Raw genomic sequence first — 16,795 nt, forward strand, 5'->3', positions numbered from 1 at the left:
CATGTCACACATAAATATTTTATGAAATATATTGTTCCTATCAGGTTCATGCCACGTCCTAAGAAAATTTTAGCCAACTCCACAAAACTCTTTCAATCTCCCTACTAGACTTGCCCGGTAGCGGCTCAGTATTATCGGCCATTAGTCCCGATGTGTCCAGTCGGCGTCGCGCATAATAAGGCATTGGTGAGATTTGAGTGGCATCTTCCGGTGCTAGAGTTAGGTCCGATAGTACCGGCCCTCGAGTGGTAGGCTGGTAGCGGTAGTACGGGAGTTGAGGTCTGGTAGTACGGGGTGTCCATTGGTTGGCGTGGACATGACTCTCGGTGCTAGCCTGCGGACAGTAGTACCGGTTCTTAAGGTGGCAGTGACGTGGGGTAACCACGACAATGCCCATACTTTATGGACTTGGGTTTAAGGAAGAAGACGTGGTAGTGGTTTTCGACTACAGCCAAGCGCAACACATAGAGAACACACATGATTTACCCAGCTTCAGGCTTCCGAAGGAGAAACCCTACGTTACGCTTGTTCTTGTATCAATTGATGAGATTACAAGAGCCGTCAAGATTGGCTATGGTGGAGTAGCTAGGGTTTGGTGCCTAGTGTGTACGAGTTTCTAGATTGCTTAGTCCTTACTCGGAGGCCCCTCCTGGCTTTTGTATAGGAGGCCAAGTCTCGGGTACCACGTTATTCGAGTCGTATACAGATTAGTTTCTTCCTTTTATGAGTTTTTCACCATAGACAGATGATGACGGCTACTAGCAATGCCAAAAAAGATCTTCACCATAGACATACTGGGCCAAAAGATAGTGGTTACCACCGAATTTTTCACCATAGACATATCGGACAAAGATGGTGGTTGCCGACCCGGGATGCTCCTCTGGTCCAAACAAGCTAGCGCTGCTGTCAATCACGATCAACGCCATCCATAGTTACTATTCCGGAAAACCTAAAATTGCAATAGAAAAATAAAATAAAACAACCAAAAGCCTTGAAGTATCTTGTATCTCTCCATAGTGCTGGCTCACTGGCTAATCCATGAAAGAAATCGACAGAGGAATTATGCTAGATAGGAATGGAGGGAACCTGCTCAATGATGGATAGTGCTGCGGCTTACCTCACATCGTTTCGATTCCTTGCCAAACGAAGAACCCGCTGCCGGCCGGTCAGGGAATCGAGTACGAGGACGTCCGGAGGAGTGACGGCAAGCTCGCCTCAGGGTCTGTCGGCGGCGATCGAAACAAGCTGGAGTGACTACTCACCGGGGCGCCACTCCGATGAATCGAATCCAGCGAGAGAGTCCACGCCGCACCTCATGCAAGTCCATGGTGCCTCCTCTCCTCTCCTCTCCTCTCCTCGACAAAGATCAAAGTCTAAGTCACAAGTCACGCGCTAGCCGACACGCGGCAGTGTGACCATGGCCTTGTATAAATAGGGGCATGTGGGTGGAGGAAAGCTAGAAGATGGATGCCGATTCCAGACTGTTGCTTGGTGCGAGAAGATCTTGGCTGTTCGTTGGGAGTAGAGGAGTGATGTACGGCTAAAAAAGAGTGGTGCCATGGATTGATGACCTGGATTAGTGTATTCATTTCTTCCACTAATTACTATGTTTCATAATAACACCTCCTTCTCTTCCCACGCTCCCACGTACCAAAGTAAATTGCTCCGTATTCCAAGGAGACTACTAGCAAACTGAGTACGTCTCCACTCTCCCTTGTAGGTTTTTGGTTGTGTTTTTATCCAAGGTACCGTATGATATGAGGCTCGGCAGGATTGTATTAGCATGCATGAATTTCTCCAGCTATTTTTTTTTTGTTTCTTTCAACCGATGGCAATAATTTTTACTTCGGTTCAATGGAGAGAATTTTTTTCCATCAGCTAGAGAGAATAATATTTGTTTTTTTTTACTTCATGCAAGATTTGCTTGCCTATGGATGATTTTTCTGTCTTTGTTTTGACTCGTGGATACTTTTTACTCCGGAATATAAATATTTGTTTCCTGTCACCACTTATGGAAAAGTGCTCATTTTCTTTCAGCGATGAATTTGTATCAACTTCTTTTCCAAGTGAAGCGGTACTTTTCGACCCAAAAAAGAGCTGAATTAAAGAGAACTTTCCATTTTGCTTTAATTGATAATCCTTCCATTAATGATTGATGCATAAAACATTGCATCCGTACGTAAAGTGATCCATGTTCAAAAGCGCTAACCTAAACCAATCAAACAAAAGCAAATAGAAGAGCCACATGATGTTTATTTCTAAAATTGACACCCAAGTTACAACAGAACATCCGCACCAAGATCCTCTGCCACAACAGCAGGAGCAGCTTCGCTATAAGCTGCAGCAAAATCAACAACTCTCTCAACGCTGCCATTTAGCCCTCCACATCATGTGACGCCTGTTGCTTCAAAGCGACCAAGACCATGTCAAGCCTGTTAGCATCCTCCATCTCAGCGACAACAACAACTACCACATGATCAAGGGCACGCAGCATGTATAAACAAGCTGGAATTCTAATTTACAAGGCAACTGGAATCCTAACTGTCTATGACAATGAAACAGAAGCACATATCTGAAACAAGATGGCTGCATTTCAGGCTTCCCAAAGGATTCTTCTTCTGTCATCTCAAGGAGATCTCTTTGCTGGTGATGAAACTAGAACCACATGCCTTGTTAGAATCTCAATTCTATAATTAGAAATATAGACAAAATTTGGCAGCTATAAAGTGGGTCTGATGTGGAAATCATAGAACTAACTCGAGGTAACACAAAAATGAGATCATGAAAGGTTATGCCACCAAAATACCCAACTGCAAACTCATTTTGCAACTCTAAAGTGGGTCTGATGCTTTCTTATATCTGCCATTTCCAATAGGATTACACATTTGAGGAATGGGGCACATAATTAATACTTCCTACAAAGAAATACTTCCTATGTTCAGCAGAATTCTACAACAGGGTATTACCATCAAACTAAGACAGCTCTGGCTTCACATCAACAAACAACTTCCAACCTTCATACTGATAATTTAAGGGGGCATCTCATACCAAACAAGTGCAAATCAAATCATCTATATACATCAAACCCACACCTTTGCTACTATGTGATTAAAAGATTAGAGTCCACATGTCAACAAGTATAAGCACCAATTAAGCTAACCTTATTAGTGAACAGCTTGATAGGTGATGACAACAACATTTAGTTAGAAACCTTACTAGCATTGTAATTCGGTCAAGAAAACTTGCCATGGCAGAGCAACGCCACCTCCTGATGATCCTTCACGATGAATACTAGCAGCCCCATCTCAGAGATAACAACAAAACAAGAGCAACACACTTGGGATGAGCAAGGCAACAGAAATGGCACCGCTGGCGCCAGGGACGGTTTTTCATCTAGCAAACCGACTTTATCCAGTTGTTACCGGTGATAATACCTTGGTGTGTCAGGAAGCACCGTGAGCTCCTTCCTTTTGAAACCTAGCAGTGTGCGCTTCATGTTGCTGCTCTTGTGTACCAGGGCAGAGGCATCCGCGAGGAACACATGTTCGTCTTCATCATCATGCGGCATTACTGGTATGGTCCCTCCCAATCACTGGTAAGAGGTGTCACAGCAAAAATCAATCAATACACAACCAAGCCAATACAAGGAATACAGTATATGATAAAATCTCATAAGCATCAAAAACAATATAGCACTACATAATAACGTTTAAGATCACAGTAGAGGATATTCTTAAGAAAGGATTCATGCTAAGGACAATTTCAACACTAGGATTGCAAGTTACATCATGCATAGGGAAGATAATATGAAGGATAACTGGCCCTAGGTTCAAACTTCTTTTTTTTTGACAACTTGACCATAGGGGAAGTCCCTACGATGTAGATTTTTGTATTAAAGGGAATACAAACTGTACAGGAGAAAGCCCTGGGTTCAAACTTCACTGGATGATCTTATCCTGGATCTTATCAGGCCCATAACTACCACCATACTAGCATATATATCTACTAATTATATAAAAGAGTGAGAAGGCCATTGCTACCGTTTTTAGCCTCCTGACATGATCCTACTTGTTTGTTACATGCAAAGCATATTTGAATTAATTTTCCACCACTTGAAACAGTTTTTCGTGCGCAATACAGGGAGTCAGAGCTACCACACATGCATGTACAAACGATGCAACAAGCACAACATAATTTACACAGTAATACAAGTCGATTGGAGCGCAGACAAGGATGTACCGTTAGACTCCTGAACAACGGCGGCAATGTTGTGGCGGTGGCCTTTGGGGCAAGCAGGTTGACAACAAGACACTTGGAACTAATTAAAAGCATATAATTAACAGTTCAGAACAGTGCACACTAATGAAAACGAATAGATATAATTGAGCACACATAGTTTATTGTAGATAGTAAAAAAAACATGTCCTAAAAGTTTATATGTGTAGTAACAAAACTTCGGTACTTGTTTTTTCATAGGTTCCACAAGAACTAAATGCTACAACCAAGTTCTTCTCTCTGGTTAGGTGGTTCCAGAATATCTAATCATAAGTCAAAAACAAAATTTGCAATCGTGTTTCAAATATGACAGAAATCATGTGTCATTCAAGGCATCAACAAACTAATGCAAGGTACGGTATGATATGCGGCTCGGCAGGATTTTATTAGCCATGCATGAATTTCTCCAGCTTTTTTTTTGTTTCTTTCAACCGATGGCGAGAATGTTTACTTCGGTTCAATGGATTTTTTTTTGCATCAGGTAGAGAGAGTAATATTTATTTTTTTACAAGATTTGCTTGCCCATGAATGGTTTTTCTTTGTTTTGACTGATGGAGACTTTTTACTCCGGAATATAAATATTTGTTTCCTATCACCACCTATAGAGAAATGTTAGATTTCTTTGAGCGATGAATCTGTGTCAACTTCTTTTCCAAGTGAAGCCGTACTTTTCCACCCAAAAAAGAGGTGAATTAAATAGAGAATTTTCCATTTTGCTTTAATTGATAATCCTTCCATTAGTGATTGGTGAATAAACATTGCAACCATCCATGCATCAAAGCGCATTAATGAAGTGCCCATCACGGCGCGGACGGCGGAAGGACGCACGCGGAGGCCCGGCCTCCGTCGCCGCCACGGCGCGAACAGCGGCACGGCGCACGCGGTGGCCCGGCCTCGGTCGTCGCCACAACGTGGACGGCGGAAGGGCGCACGCAGCGGCCCGGCCTCAGTCGCCGTCACGGCACGGATGCACGACAGAGGCGCAAATCAGAGATGCGAGTGAGCCGTCGGCGGAGGCACTCCGTCGGCGACGAAGTCGACGCCCGCAAAGCCACAGGATGTTTATGAGGAGCTTGACAGGAGATGACAACATCATTTAGTTAGAAACCATACTAGCACTATCATGATCCTTCACTTCGAATACCAGCAGCCTCATATCAAAGACAACGACAAAACAAGAGCAAGAAACCTGGGATGAGCAAGGCAGCAGAAGTGGCATCACAGGGGCCAGGACGGTTTTCCATTTAGCAAGCCAACTTTATCCTGTTGTTATTGGTCATGATACCTTGGTGTGTCGGGAAGCACGGTGAGCTCCTTTTTTTAAACCTAGCACCGTGAGCTCCTTGTTACTGCTCTTGTGTACTGGGGTAGAGGTCTCCATCATCATGCGACATTGCTGGCATGGTCCCTCCCAACTACTGATAAGAGGTGTCACAGCAAAATTCAATCAATACACAACCAAGCCAATATAAGGAATCTGGTATATGATAAACTCTCAGAACCATCAAAACAATATAGCACTATGTAATAACCTTTAATATCACAGTAGAGCACATTCTTAAGAAACGATTGATAGATGCTAAGGACACTTTCAACACAAGGATTGCAAGTTACATCATGCATAGGAGAGATAATTCGAAGGCTACCTGGCCCTGGGTTCAAACTTCACTGGATGGTCTTACCAAATATTCACTCCATTGCATTTCCAAGATCTTATCAGGCACATAACTACCGCCATACTAGCATACATATCTACTATTTCATCAAAGAGTGAGAAGGCCACTGTTACCGTTTTTAGCCTCTTGATATGATCCTACAAGAAAAGCGTACTCGAATTAATTTGCCACCACTTGCAACAGTTCTTGGTGGGCAATACAAGGAGTAAGAGCAACCACACAGGCATATACAAACGATGCAACAAGCACAACATAATTTAGAAAGTAATCAAGTCGATTGGAGCGCAGACAAGGATGTACTGTTAGACTCCTGAACAGGGGCGGCAAGGTCGTGGTGGTGGCCTTTGGGGCAAGCAGCTTGACAACAGGACGCTTTGAACTAATTATAATCATATAATTATCAGTTCATAATAGATCACACTAATGAAAACAAATAGACATAATTGAGCACACATAGTTTATTGTAGATAGTAGAAATCATGTCCTGAAAGTGTATATGTGTAGTAACAGAACTTTAGTACTTGTTTTTCGTAGGTTCCACAAGAACTAAATGCTACTCCCTCCGGTCCTTTTTAATTGACTCAAATTTTGTACAAGGAGGGAGTACAAGCCTACAACCAAGTTCTTCTCTCAGGTTAGGTTCCAGAACATCTGATCATAAGACAAAAACAAAAATTGCAATCATGTTTCAGATACGACAGAAACCAAGTGTCATTCAAGGCAGCAACAAACTAATGCAAAAAAATACTACCATAAGACTTAAGCTTGTAAGCACATCCATGGATGGTTCTAACAAAGGTTGAGATGATATGATCAGTACAAATAGAAATTTTGATGCATCCAATGTGCTCAAATTAGAGGAGTTCTCAAAACGAGAGGCTACTGGTTAGCTCAAACTACTATTCAACCTTGGATTCAAAAAAATGTGTAAGTTTCTGGTTGGACCAATCTGCACTAAGTTATTGCAATCACACAGTAAATGACTGATGAACCTACAAAGGGAAGCTTCGAGGATATATCCGTATAAACGGGGCAAGATAGAAAAATTATACTCAGGGTAGCGCTCTGTACAAGATAGGTGGCAGAGATAGAAGACAAGAGGTGTCTCACCAGCTGCGGCGGGAGTGACGTTTTCCTAGCGAGCACCTCCGACAAGAATAACAGCATGAAGCCAGGGCGCTTCGCGGGCCTGCTACGGTGGAGTGGCCTCACGGATTGCACGGTGAAGGAGCGCACTCCCTACGATAGCCGCTTTTGTGCTCTCTCTACCATTTCATGGCGCTCCTTGCAGCGAGTGGCGGACAACAGCTTCCGTGGCTCGCATTGCTGCTGCATACTGATGGCCGACACCCCCTCACCAGCGTGTAGCACTTTACCTTAGCAGCGCGCACGATATTTGGCGAGCTTGATAGAGCGCCTGCATCATGCTACTGATGCAGGCAGGCATGGCCCAGCGAGCAAGCCAGCCACGACACCATTGTTCCTGGGCCAGGTTGACTGAGAAGGAAGTTCTCGGGTTTGAAACTCCATGTACATATCTGAATGAAAAAATAGAAGCTTCATGAGAAAGAGAAAAAAAAATGGCCCCACTGCATTAAACATAGCTAAATAGATATTTCTGCTTACCCTTTAGACTAGTCACAATGGGAAGTATCATACACTAGTATCATGCACATGATACTAGTTTATGATACTACCCGCACAGTGCATAGTATCATAAGATAATATCATAGTATCATTGTATTTAATGTTTTGTAGAATCTCAATGCAAATATGTGTACAAGATGTGTTTGCCATTAAGTTTTCTAGTTTTACGTGCTATGATACGGTATCATATATATTATGATACTACTCTCATCTCTCACCTTATTAAATGGTGTGCCACATCAGATTTTTGCCAACATGGCATGCATGATACTACCTATGATACTCCCATTGTGACTAGTCTTAGAATGCATGCTTTCCAGACATCGATACAAGGTACCATTTCTGACGGCATGCTGGAAGTTTTTGACACAAGTTAGAAAACCAGGAAGAAACATACTAACGAGCATGTTGCTTCAATATACATCTTGGTGTAAATACAGTTTCCTCCTCGAAATAGGCTTTCGCCCCGCTATATTAATATAGCAACCACACGATACAAGCATGCTGGGACCGCAGCACAACCAGGCCCAAAAGAAACGGAAGAGAAAGAGAAAAGGAAACAAATGCCGACACCGGTAGCTCGACAAGAACGATGACGACCCCGCAACCGCTGCGTCCTCCGGAGGATTCCCACCACACTCCTAGCACCTCGAACCGCCGCATACCAAAACAGCACCTTCAACAAGGAGAGCGACGACGACGCCGCTGCTGTCCGGAGAACTCCTGGGGTTTCCCCCGGTACACGGAAGGAAATGGAAAGGGGGTACATCCGACGCCCTCCAAGAAGGCAAGGCGGCACCCTCGGGCGCCACCGCGTCAGAGTCGGATGAGCCGACATGGATTTCTCCCAACCCCAAATCCACCATCCTGGACGATTCGATGAGCTCCCCCCAACCTACCGCCCACCAACACACGCCCCCACGGTCTTGAAGTCCTCATCGCTGTCTCGCCGTGGACACCGGCGCAAGGCCTAGAGGAAGAAGAGGGAGACAGCAGGGCCCGGGGTAGCACACCACTACCGGCGGGAGGGAACAACCTCCACCGGACGACCACCACCTGCGGTCTTCACGGCAGCCGACCGGACGAAGCAGCAAGGACAAACCAGGCCCCTCCTGGCCCGGCCGAACCCAACCAGGCCCGTGAAGTCCTCGCCGCCAAGTTGCAGCAGTCCGGCCGTGGCGTCGCCACCACCCTGCCACCGCCGACGAGCCTCTTCCGCCACCAGGGAACCGCAAGGTCGGACCAGGGGCCTACGGCCCGCCAAGCCCAGATCGGGCCCGAAAGGGGCCCAGATCTTGGCCGAACGGACGCCGCCACCACCCCTCCCGACCGCCGCTCCGCCGCCAACGACGGCGCCGCTGCGCCTCCTTCCACCCGACACGCGGATCTCACGCCGCCGCATCAGTCCGCCAAAGGCCGAGGTGCACCGCCACGGGCCGCCCTGCGCCGCGCCAGGGCTCCGCGCTCGCGGGGAAAGGCCGCCCGCCGCCGCCGGCACCGCACAGGCAACGCCCGGCGGCCCGCGCCGGCGGCGGCGCAGAGAGGGAGGGGAAAGAACCGGGCTGGGAGGCGCGGCGGCTAGGGTTCGCCCCTGCTCGCCCGCGCGGGGGGCGAGAGGAGTGAAAAGAGGAATAGAGATCTGTCTCCGGTGTAAATACGGTTTCGCTCTTCTAGAAAAGATAGCAATTCCAACTGTAAGCATAAGTACCGGATACAAATATATGATTTGTGTGAAAATAAATAGCCGCTTAGGCCCTTCAACTATAATTGATCCTGTACATGTGTAAAATCAAGTTTTTTTCTACTACGGATATCTTAGCTACAGAAAAACCAACTGCTAAATTTGTTAAAATATAGGGTATATCAAGAAATTGGATATTTATAGCATTGTCCCAGAGAAGCAAACGGTAGACATTTTCTATGAATACAACAAGGCCACAATCAAGCCGACACAATGGTTTGGAAGTGGAGCAGCAATGGCACTTACCCGTTCTACAAGGTCACGTTCCAGGGTTCTACCTACAACAACACATGGCGCCTCATATGGAAACCTAGGCCACACAACACGTCAAGTTTTTCTACTAGTTAGCCAACCTCGATCGCTGCTGGACTGAGCCCGCATGAAACATCGGGAACTTCAACACCACCCTTGTTACCTGCTTTGTGACAAGTTGATGGAAAACAATCCAACACCTGATGACGGAATGCTTCTTCTCTTGTCAGGTCTGGTTCGATGTCCTCTCCTAGCAGCGGGCAATCTGCAGGCCACCGGAGCGGGACGACACACTCAAGGGATGGTGGTGCCACACCAAACATGCAACACCCAAAAACCTGCGCAAATGACTCGCCTACATCACACTACTGACCCTTAGCTGATTTAGAAGCACCACAATGGTGGAGCTCAACCCTCCATAACAACATCATCACGAACATCAAGGAAGAAGCTGTCCTATGGGAAAGAGCTGGAGCGCCAGGCATGCATGTCCTTCTACCACAGGCCTGGGACATCCACTGAATTGTATCTTCTGTTTGGCTCTTTCGCCTCTTAGGAGGTGTGTAACAACAAACTCTCTCCCTTTTCAACGAAATAAACACAAAGACTTTTCTCGAAAAGAAACAAAAACGAAAACAATTGTTTTAGGCTGTCAGGAAGACTAGCAGAAAAGAGACTAGTGGTTGCCCAGACAAGCCGTACATTTATGACACAAAAGTATAAATAAAAAATATATGAATGTGTGTGAAAATAAATAGTCAGACTTGGTCCTTCAATTACGCTAGCATGTATTCAGGGCATGTAATCTGGAGTAATTACACAATGATAAACTATCACAGAGCTCAGATATTAACCATGCAACTGGTGCATTGGTCAATACCTTCAGAGACAATAAGGAAGTGGATAGTGCCGTGATTTTCTCCTCCATCTTGTGCTCTGTTCAACCACAGCCTCATGCTTCTCCTACAAGATGAATTCAAAATCAACTCCAGACCAGGCATATAAATCATTACTTATCATTAAATGCACCAACCTAGTACTGAACATAAAACACGCAGTAAAAATAAAGATCTACCAAGCAATTCAGGTCGATGCCGTCAAGAGCTGCGATGTGGTCGCCATCAGTTTGGGATCGCTCAATGAGTTCAGCCTTTCAGGTATAGCATCAAAAAGTTCAGGGGTATAATTTTTGAAAACTGAATGCATTTTCAGCCATCTCCTATAGCCAGAAAAGAAGAAGCTTAGTACACATAGTGGTTCATCTGGAATTTCTTTTGGGTAAAGTTAAATTGCTGTCATAATACACTAGTTTGTAAAGTGCAACAAGTCACTAGTCGTACGCAAGGTTCTTTATATGGCATCTTGGAGTTGCAAGAAATCACACTCACGGTCTAATAAAACAGCGAGCGCAAACCAATACTATTTAAGGAGTACACTCAATTCAAGTCACCAGAGTACTCACATGTAGATCAGTCACAGCTAGTCATGATTAGTGGTCCATGAAGAATCAACAATGCAGACTAGAAACCAGGGGAGAAAAAAAAACAATCATACGCTTACTACAAATTAGTGGTGTCAATTACACATGTTAAGAATCAGTGGTGTCATCATGATCTTGATTGTTTGAATACATTAATTTTGAAGAAATTAGCGAGCTTGGGAACCTTTGAAGCACCTCTAACGGGTATATGAATCAAAGCATCGATAGCATGAGAAGCCAAGGGGTATCACTGCTTTGCAATAATCTAGATATTTGATCATAGAGCTAATCCACACGCCTTAGAAGATCTCGGGCTTCATGTTTCCATACATAAAGAACAATAACATCCTATTATAGACTAAAACAAAATACACCAAACAAGGAAATAATATGACAAGGCAATCCAGAACCATCTAAGAGCCACACTGTTTAAAAAGTGCTACAAATTATAAATTATAAAGTGATTGAAGTGGGGGTCCGAAGATGATATCTGAATTACAAATTATTTTATTAGGAGAAAAACAATAACATCTAATGTTACACCAGCTGATAATAAGTGCATGGTGAAATCTGAAATAGAAGGCAATGAAACCTCCAACAGAAACAGCATGGTTTGTACACAACTCCATTCTGATACTTTCAGACTAACAACATTCCAAGATTTTGCTTGGCACTGAAAATTGTAAATGTAGCCCCTCCATTCAAACAGATGGAAAAAAAACATACCTAGAGTTCGTAACAGTAGGAAGACTATGGATATTACTACTTTAGATCAATAAAGAACTAAAGCTACAATATCTCCCATGCATACAAGCACATTCAACTTGTCCCACAATTAAGTAAACAAGAAAAGAAAGTAAAGCATCTCATTCACCATAAGCGATCAATGGGTTTGTTTAAATATGATATTTCTATAAAGGATGGAACTCAGATGACGATGATGTGCCCTATGCTCAAACAATAAAAATTGTTGGTGCTAATGAGTTATATTAGAGTTCGGGTCTTATTGCTTTGAGATCACTAATCAATTGGTTTTAATTTGGGCTTCACAAAAAGCTTTTATTTCCAACTCTACGCTGGAATTCGTAGTGGATGATACTGATGGAAGTCGGATTTTGCATCATCTTGCTGGTTGCATGCCATGCTGTATCTGATTGTGTAAATGACTGCAATGATCTCAGAAAGAATATTGATGAGCATGTTTTTTTCATTTGATCAGAAGGGTTATGTCCAACTTGAAGAACATATTCAATTGTGAAAAATAATGAGCTGGAATCTTTGAAAAAATTCATTGTTGAACTACAATTGGAGATCAAAGAAAAAAGAGGAGAGTTTATCTATGCACCCAAATATGAGTTTGCTTATGAAGAATGTAGCATATCAATTTCAGAGATTGATGGAGAAAAGATACAGTATTTAGAAAGAATATCTGGAGAAGAGAGACCTACCTGGCAACAACAACTCAAATTGGTGGTCCTCGGCAGCACTCAGGAATGTGGACGGAGGCAGGAGCAAAGTGGTCAGCAGTAGATGCTAGGGGGAATTGTCACCCTTACAGAAGCTCCGGCTCGACTTCCAGCATCAGCATCTAGGGCAAGCATCCACAAGCTCGTCCTCCATTCCTCCCCACCACCATCCTTGTGACGCGGCAAGCCCCGCCTACGGGCCACGGGTCGCAGTCAGACGCCATCGCTGGCGGGAGCCACGCTGCGGCGCGAACTATCTAGGATCGACATCTGTGATATCGGCGAGGGCAGAAACACGTGCGTTCTAGCACAACCAATGGATCACTGCAGCAAAAATTGGCATTCTGTACAGCTTAGTACAATAAAATAAATGATACAGATGTGTTTATGAAAAGTATAAGCATGACAGTCTGACCATGGTTACAAAGTGCAGTATGTTTGTAGGCTTAAATATACGCAAGCATCAACATGAGATGAATACCTAAGAAATTTGATTTACACATAAGCATTTGAGTTACACATAGCAATTTGATTTACATGAAAAGTATAAGCTTGACATGTAGATCTTTCAAGCAAAAAAAAACAATACTACAAATCAGTATATGTTCCTAAATTAACAAGTATCACATTATTAGGCTAGTCGAACTACTATGCAACCAATCTCAACCAATCTGAAACAAAACAGTTGCATGGGATACACATCAATATGTGGGTGCACAAGTACAAATCCCCCTTCCAAAGAGATGAAATATTTTTCAGCAAAACTAATCCAATAGAGCAAAATATGCTAAAGCATCTAGTATCAACTAAAAATCAAAATTAGCTAGTGTGTGACTCTAAATTAGAGGAGAGTGCGGAAAATTGTTCATACCTGCTCGTCCACTGCTGAACAGCAGGGCAGCCACATCAGCAGCGTTGTGGTTGCCAACGACGGTCAGAGGGCACAATACTAGAGCCACCTTCACTGCAGCAGCACCAACCAATTGAGTCATCATTCCTGCCCGAATTAGAGGTGCGGAAAAGGAGCCCCCTTCCTCTTCATCTCGCCTCCTATTTCTTTGCAACGCCTTGCAGTTAGTCGCTCCATTTGTGCCTGCTTATCTCTTACAATGCATACTTGTATAATTTCTGCATTTGAACTGATTGAACATTACCACAAGATGGATAAACGATCACATACTGACAACATTCATTATGTGTCCAGTACAGTACTAACCGACCAGATGTACTAACTTCTAGCCCTGATTTTTAATACTACTACTACAACTATCTCATGCAACCTCGCTGTAAAATCCATGAATATGCAACCCCGCCCGCAATCCATGGATGTAACATACTAGTTGCTAGCTTGTTGACCCGACAAACAATTATCAACAGATCTTGTGACAAAGAATCAAACTCGGAGAGATGATGACAACCTTCCGCAAGAAGTAAACAAGACCAGCATTACCTCTAATTTATCAATTCTTGAGGACAGGTACTACGTGTTATCTTTAGCAAGTGTATATTGATGTCATTAGCAAGATTGTACATGAACAGATGTTCAACATTCAGGTCCAAGGAATGATACTGCATCACCTGGGGAACCAATCACATGCTCAACCATTAAATTATGTTAGGCAAGAAGAACGACATGATCAAGCTAAATTAAGTTGGGAGTGTTAAGCACATACCACGTACACTGCTGCTTGAGAGATGTCGACGAGGTGCTATCGAGCAGCGTCAGAGATGGGGCTTGGAAACCAACATAACTGAAACCTAGACTCAGATTGAGGAGCCCAATTGAGATGCCAATGAGCATGCCAAATCCCATAGCAGCTCTTCCATCGTAAGGTTTGTGCTCAAAGAACTTCAGACATAATTCCTCATAGAGTGAACAAAATGTAACCATCTGATGTCAACATGGTGCCTGGATAATAAAGAAAAAAATTGGCTAAAATTTTAGGGTAACACATTAAAGAACAGTGATGCCGGAAAACATGAAAAATAATTGATAATCTTTTTTACATACATTTGTCATGAGAACAGTCCAGGAGTCAACATCCTCGTCAAAACTGGCATGCAAACCTAAAAGAATACGACATTTGACAGGATTTTAACTCCATCAGTCATACGCAATAATATTACAAGTGAAAATGTTGAGCTTGTAAAACCAAGGTTTGAGTGTACTGAGCAGATGGTAAGAGGTGAAAGGTGTTTTTTATCCCCATGAACTGTGATACGGAATTGATGTAGCCCCGCTAAGTATAAATACAAGTATATCCTACCCACTAAACATATAAAGACAAGCGCTTGGAGTTGAAGAAGCACTGGACAATCAAGTTTTAAGGAAAAATTGACTCTTGGAAAATGGTAAAGGACAAGCACTAGCCCTAATAATCAGAAACAGAGAAGAGATTTAGACCGCACCAGGCTGGTTTAGTACAATGGAGACTATTCCAATATAAATAGGAACCAAGATTGACACCACCCAAACAAACCAAGTGATGTGCTAGGACGAACAAAACTAGTACTCGTTTCCTTCTCAACAGACCATTTGTACAATTTAGATTCACTCTAGCTCCTTCTCCTCGACATATCCATTGCAGTAAGTCAGCCCAGCTGAGTAGCAGCAGCATTTGAGATAAGTTGACAACTGATCTATGCCATTTTAAGACTCACAACACCATATGCTCGAGGAACTCCAGCGACACAAGTAAAAAATTCATGCAGAAAATCTCACTAAACAAAGTCCTCGCAGCATCACAATCTACCCACCCATATACCTGATGCTATCCCAATATTTCCACTGCCCCGACATGAACACACCTGCCCCGACATTTTCTCGCGCGCGCGGCTGCAGGTCCAGGAATAAATCATGACAAATTCATAAATCTTGGCGGATGGAGTAGTACAACACGCGTGAGTGGCATCGTATTCCTTAATGGCAGCCTGATCTATCGATCATCAAGCGTAGGTGCGTACAAGAAGGTAGACGCGGCCGGAATGGATCGAGTAAGTAATACGAGTACGTACGTGCTTGATTGGTTCCGGCTTGATCGACTTTTTTCGTCCTTGTTAATTCCTTGGTTCGCCCGTGGAGGCATGCATGATCGACCGATGCAATCGAGGCGACGGTATACGCGCGCGAGACAAGGACGAGAAAATTGAGCCAACGCCCACCGGCACGTCCCTTTGCTTCGCTGGAAACAGGCTGGCACCACGCGGAGCCGCTTCGCCTCAACTGCTGCGGCATTCTCGTCGCTCTTCCCGGGTCCGGTCACGAGTTGCCTGCCGCTCGTGTGCTGAATGGAATTGGGTCGAAATGAACTTGGGCTGGCTTTAGCGCAGAAAGAGGTCCCTACTCACTAGTCACATGATACTGCAGAAGAAGAGCCTTCAGGCGACGGGGCGCAAGCCAGCAGGTGCAGCTGGACGGCACCTCGCGAGGAGGGAGTCCGGCGCGCAGGACGTGACGGCGACGAATGACACCGGGCGCAGCGGGTTCCTGCCATCGGTGGCGTTGGCGGAGAGCGCCGTGCGCGTCACGTCCCCCGAGACGGTGGCGCCGCAGACGGGGTTGTGCGGGTGCGCCGTGCACTTGCAGCGGTAGGGGTTGTCGTCGTCGGGCTTGCCGTAGCCGGTGTGCCGGCAGCCAGGCGGGTGGAAGCGATGCGCGCGCATGCAGGCGACGCTGTTGCACTCCAGCGTGCGGAGGTCGGTTGCGCAGGTGGACCAGATGATGGGGCCGGAGAGGTCGAGGACGAGGTGGTGGCCCGGCTGCCCGTTCCTTATGACGGGGGCGCTGTAGAGGAAGGTGGCCGCGTCCTTGGTGATGGCCGTGACCAGCGGCTTCCCACCGTCGCCGGCCACCGTCGACGCCAGTACGCAGAGCGTCGAGACAGCAGCGGCGAGGAGGAGACGTCTAGGTTTCGACATTCTCGACCGGCCACTGCCGCTCTGATCGATAAATTGGCTAGCGTACGTACGATCGGGGTGACAGTGACATTGCTACTGGTAGTTATATACGCGAGATTAGATGGTGTAGACGTGATAGATAATGTTTGCTGGAGGCTGGTATTGGATGGCCGGCTTGCTCTTTTTTAAGTTTTCACTAGGAGAGGAGACCCGATCAGCGTGCCGGGATTCTCGTTGCAGCCCAGGCCGGCGCTACTGAATAATTATGGCTCCTCTGGTGATCACATGCCACATGGTAACATTAACTTGATGAGCCATGAGGTAACATGCATGGCTGAACTGTCAGTGATGTGCTTCTACA

The 16,795-nt window shown here is 44.9% G+C and overlaps 1 protein-coding gene and 1 long non-coding RNA gene across 2 annotated transcripts in view; both read right to left on the reverse strand.

The window, feature by feature from the left end:
• LOC127345624 (uncharacterized) overlaps positions 1-14,776 on the reverse strand; it is a 40,214-nt gene extending 25,438 nt beyond the window's left edge. Inside the window, exons 1-8 of the long non-coding RNA XR_011756241.1 lie at positions 14,549-14,776; positions 14,211-14,446; positions 13,409-14,115; positions 12,520-12,861; positions 10,667-10,810; positions 10,472-10,554; positions 7,062-7,489; positions 5,922-6,602 (exon numbers count right to left, since the gene is read on the reverse strand). This is a non-coding gene — a long non-coding RNA (uncharacterized lncRNA). The remainder of the gene's footprint in view (positions 1-5,921; positions 6,603-7,061; positions 7,490-10,471; positions 10,555-10,666; positions 10,811-12,519; positions 12,862-13,408; positions 14,116-14,210; positions 14,447-14,548) is intronic.
• A 1,139-nt stretch (positions 14,777-15,915) lies between these two features.
• Positions 15,916-16,455, reverse strand: LOC139838263 (chitinase CLP-like). The gene has a single exon (XM_071827657.1). The coding sequence runs from the start codon at positions 16,453-16,455 to the stop codon at positions 15,916-15,918; it is 540 nt and encodes a 179-aa protein (XP_071683758.1).
• Between the last annotated feature and the right edge of the window lie 340 nt (positions 16,456-16,795).

The sequence above is a fragment of the Lolium perenne genome, chromosome 3 (genome assembly GCF_019359855.2).
Source record: "Lolium perenne isolate Kyuss_39 chromosome 3, Kyuss_2.0, whole genome shotgun sequence".
Classification (NCBI taxonomy): domain Eukaryota; kingdom Viridiplantae; phylum Streptophyta; class Magnoliopsida; order Poales; family Poaceae; genus Lolium; species Lolium perenne.

Excerpts from the sequence above, each read along its gene's own strand:
- LOC139838263 (XM_071827657.1), bottom strand. The coding sequence starts at position 16,455 with ATGTCGAAACCTAGACGTCTCCTCCTCGCCGCTGCTGTCTCGACGCTC.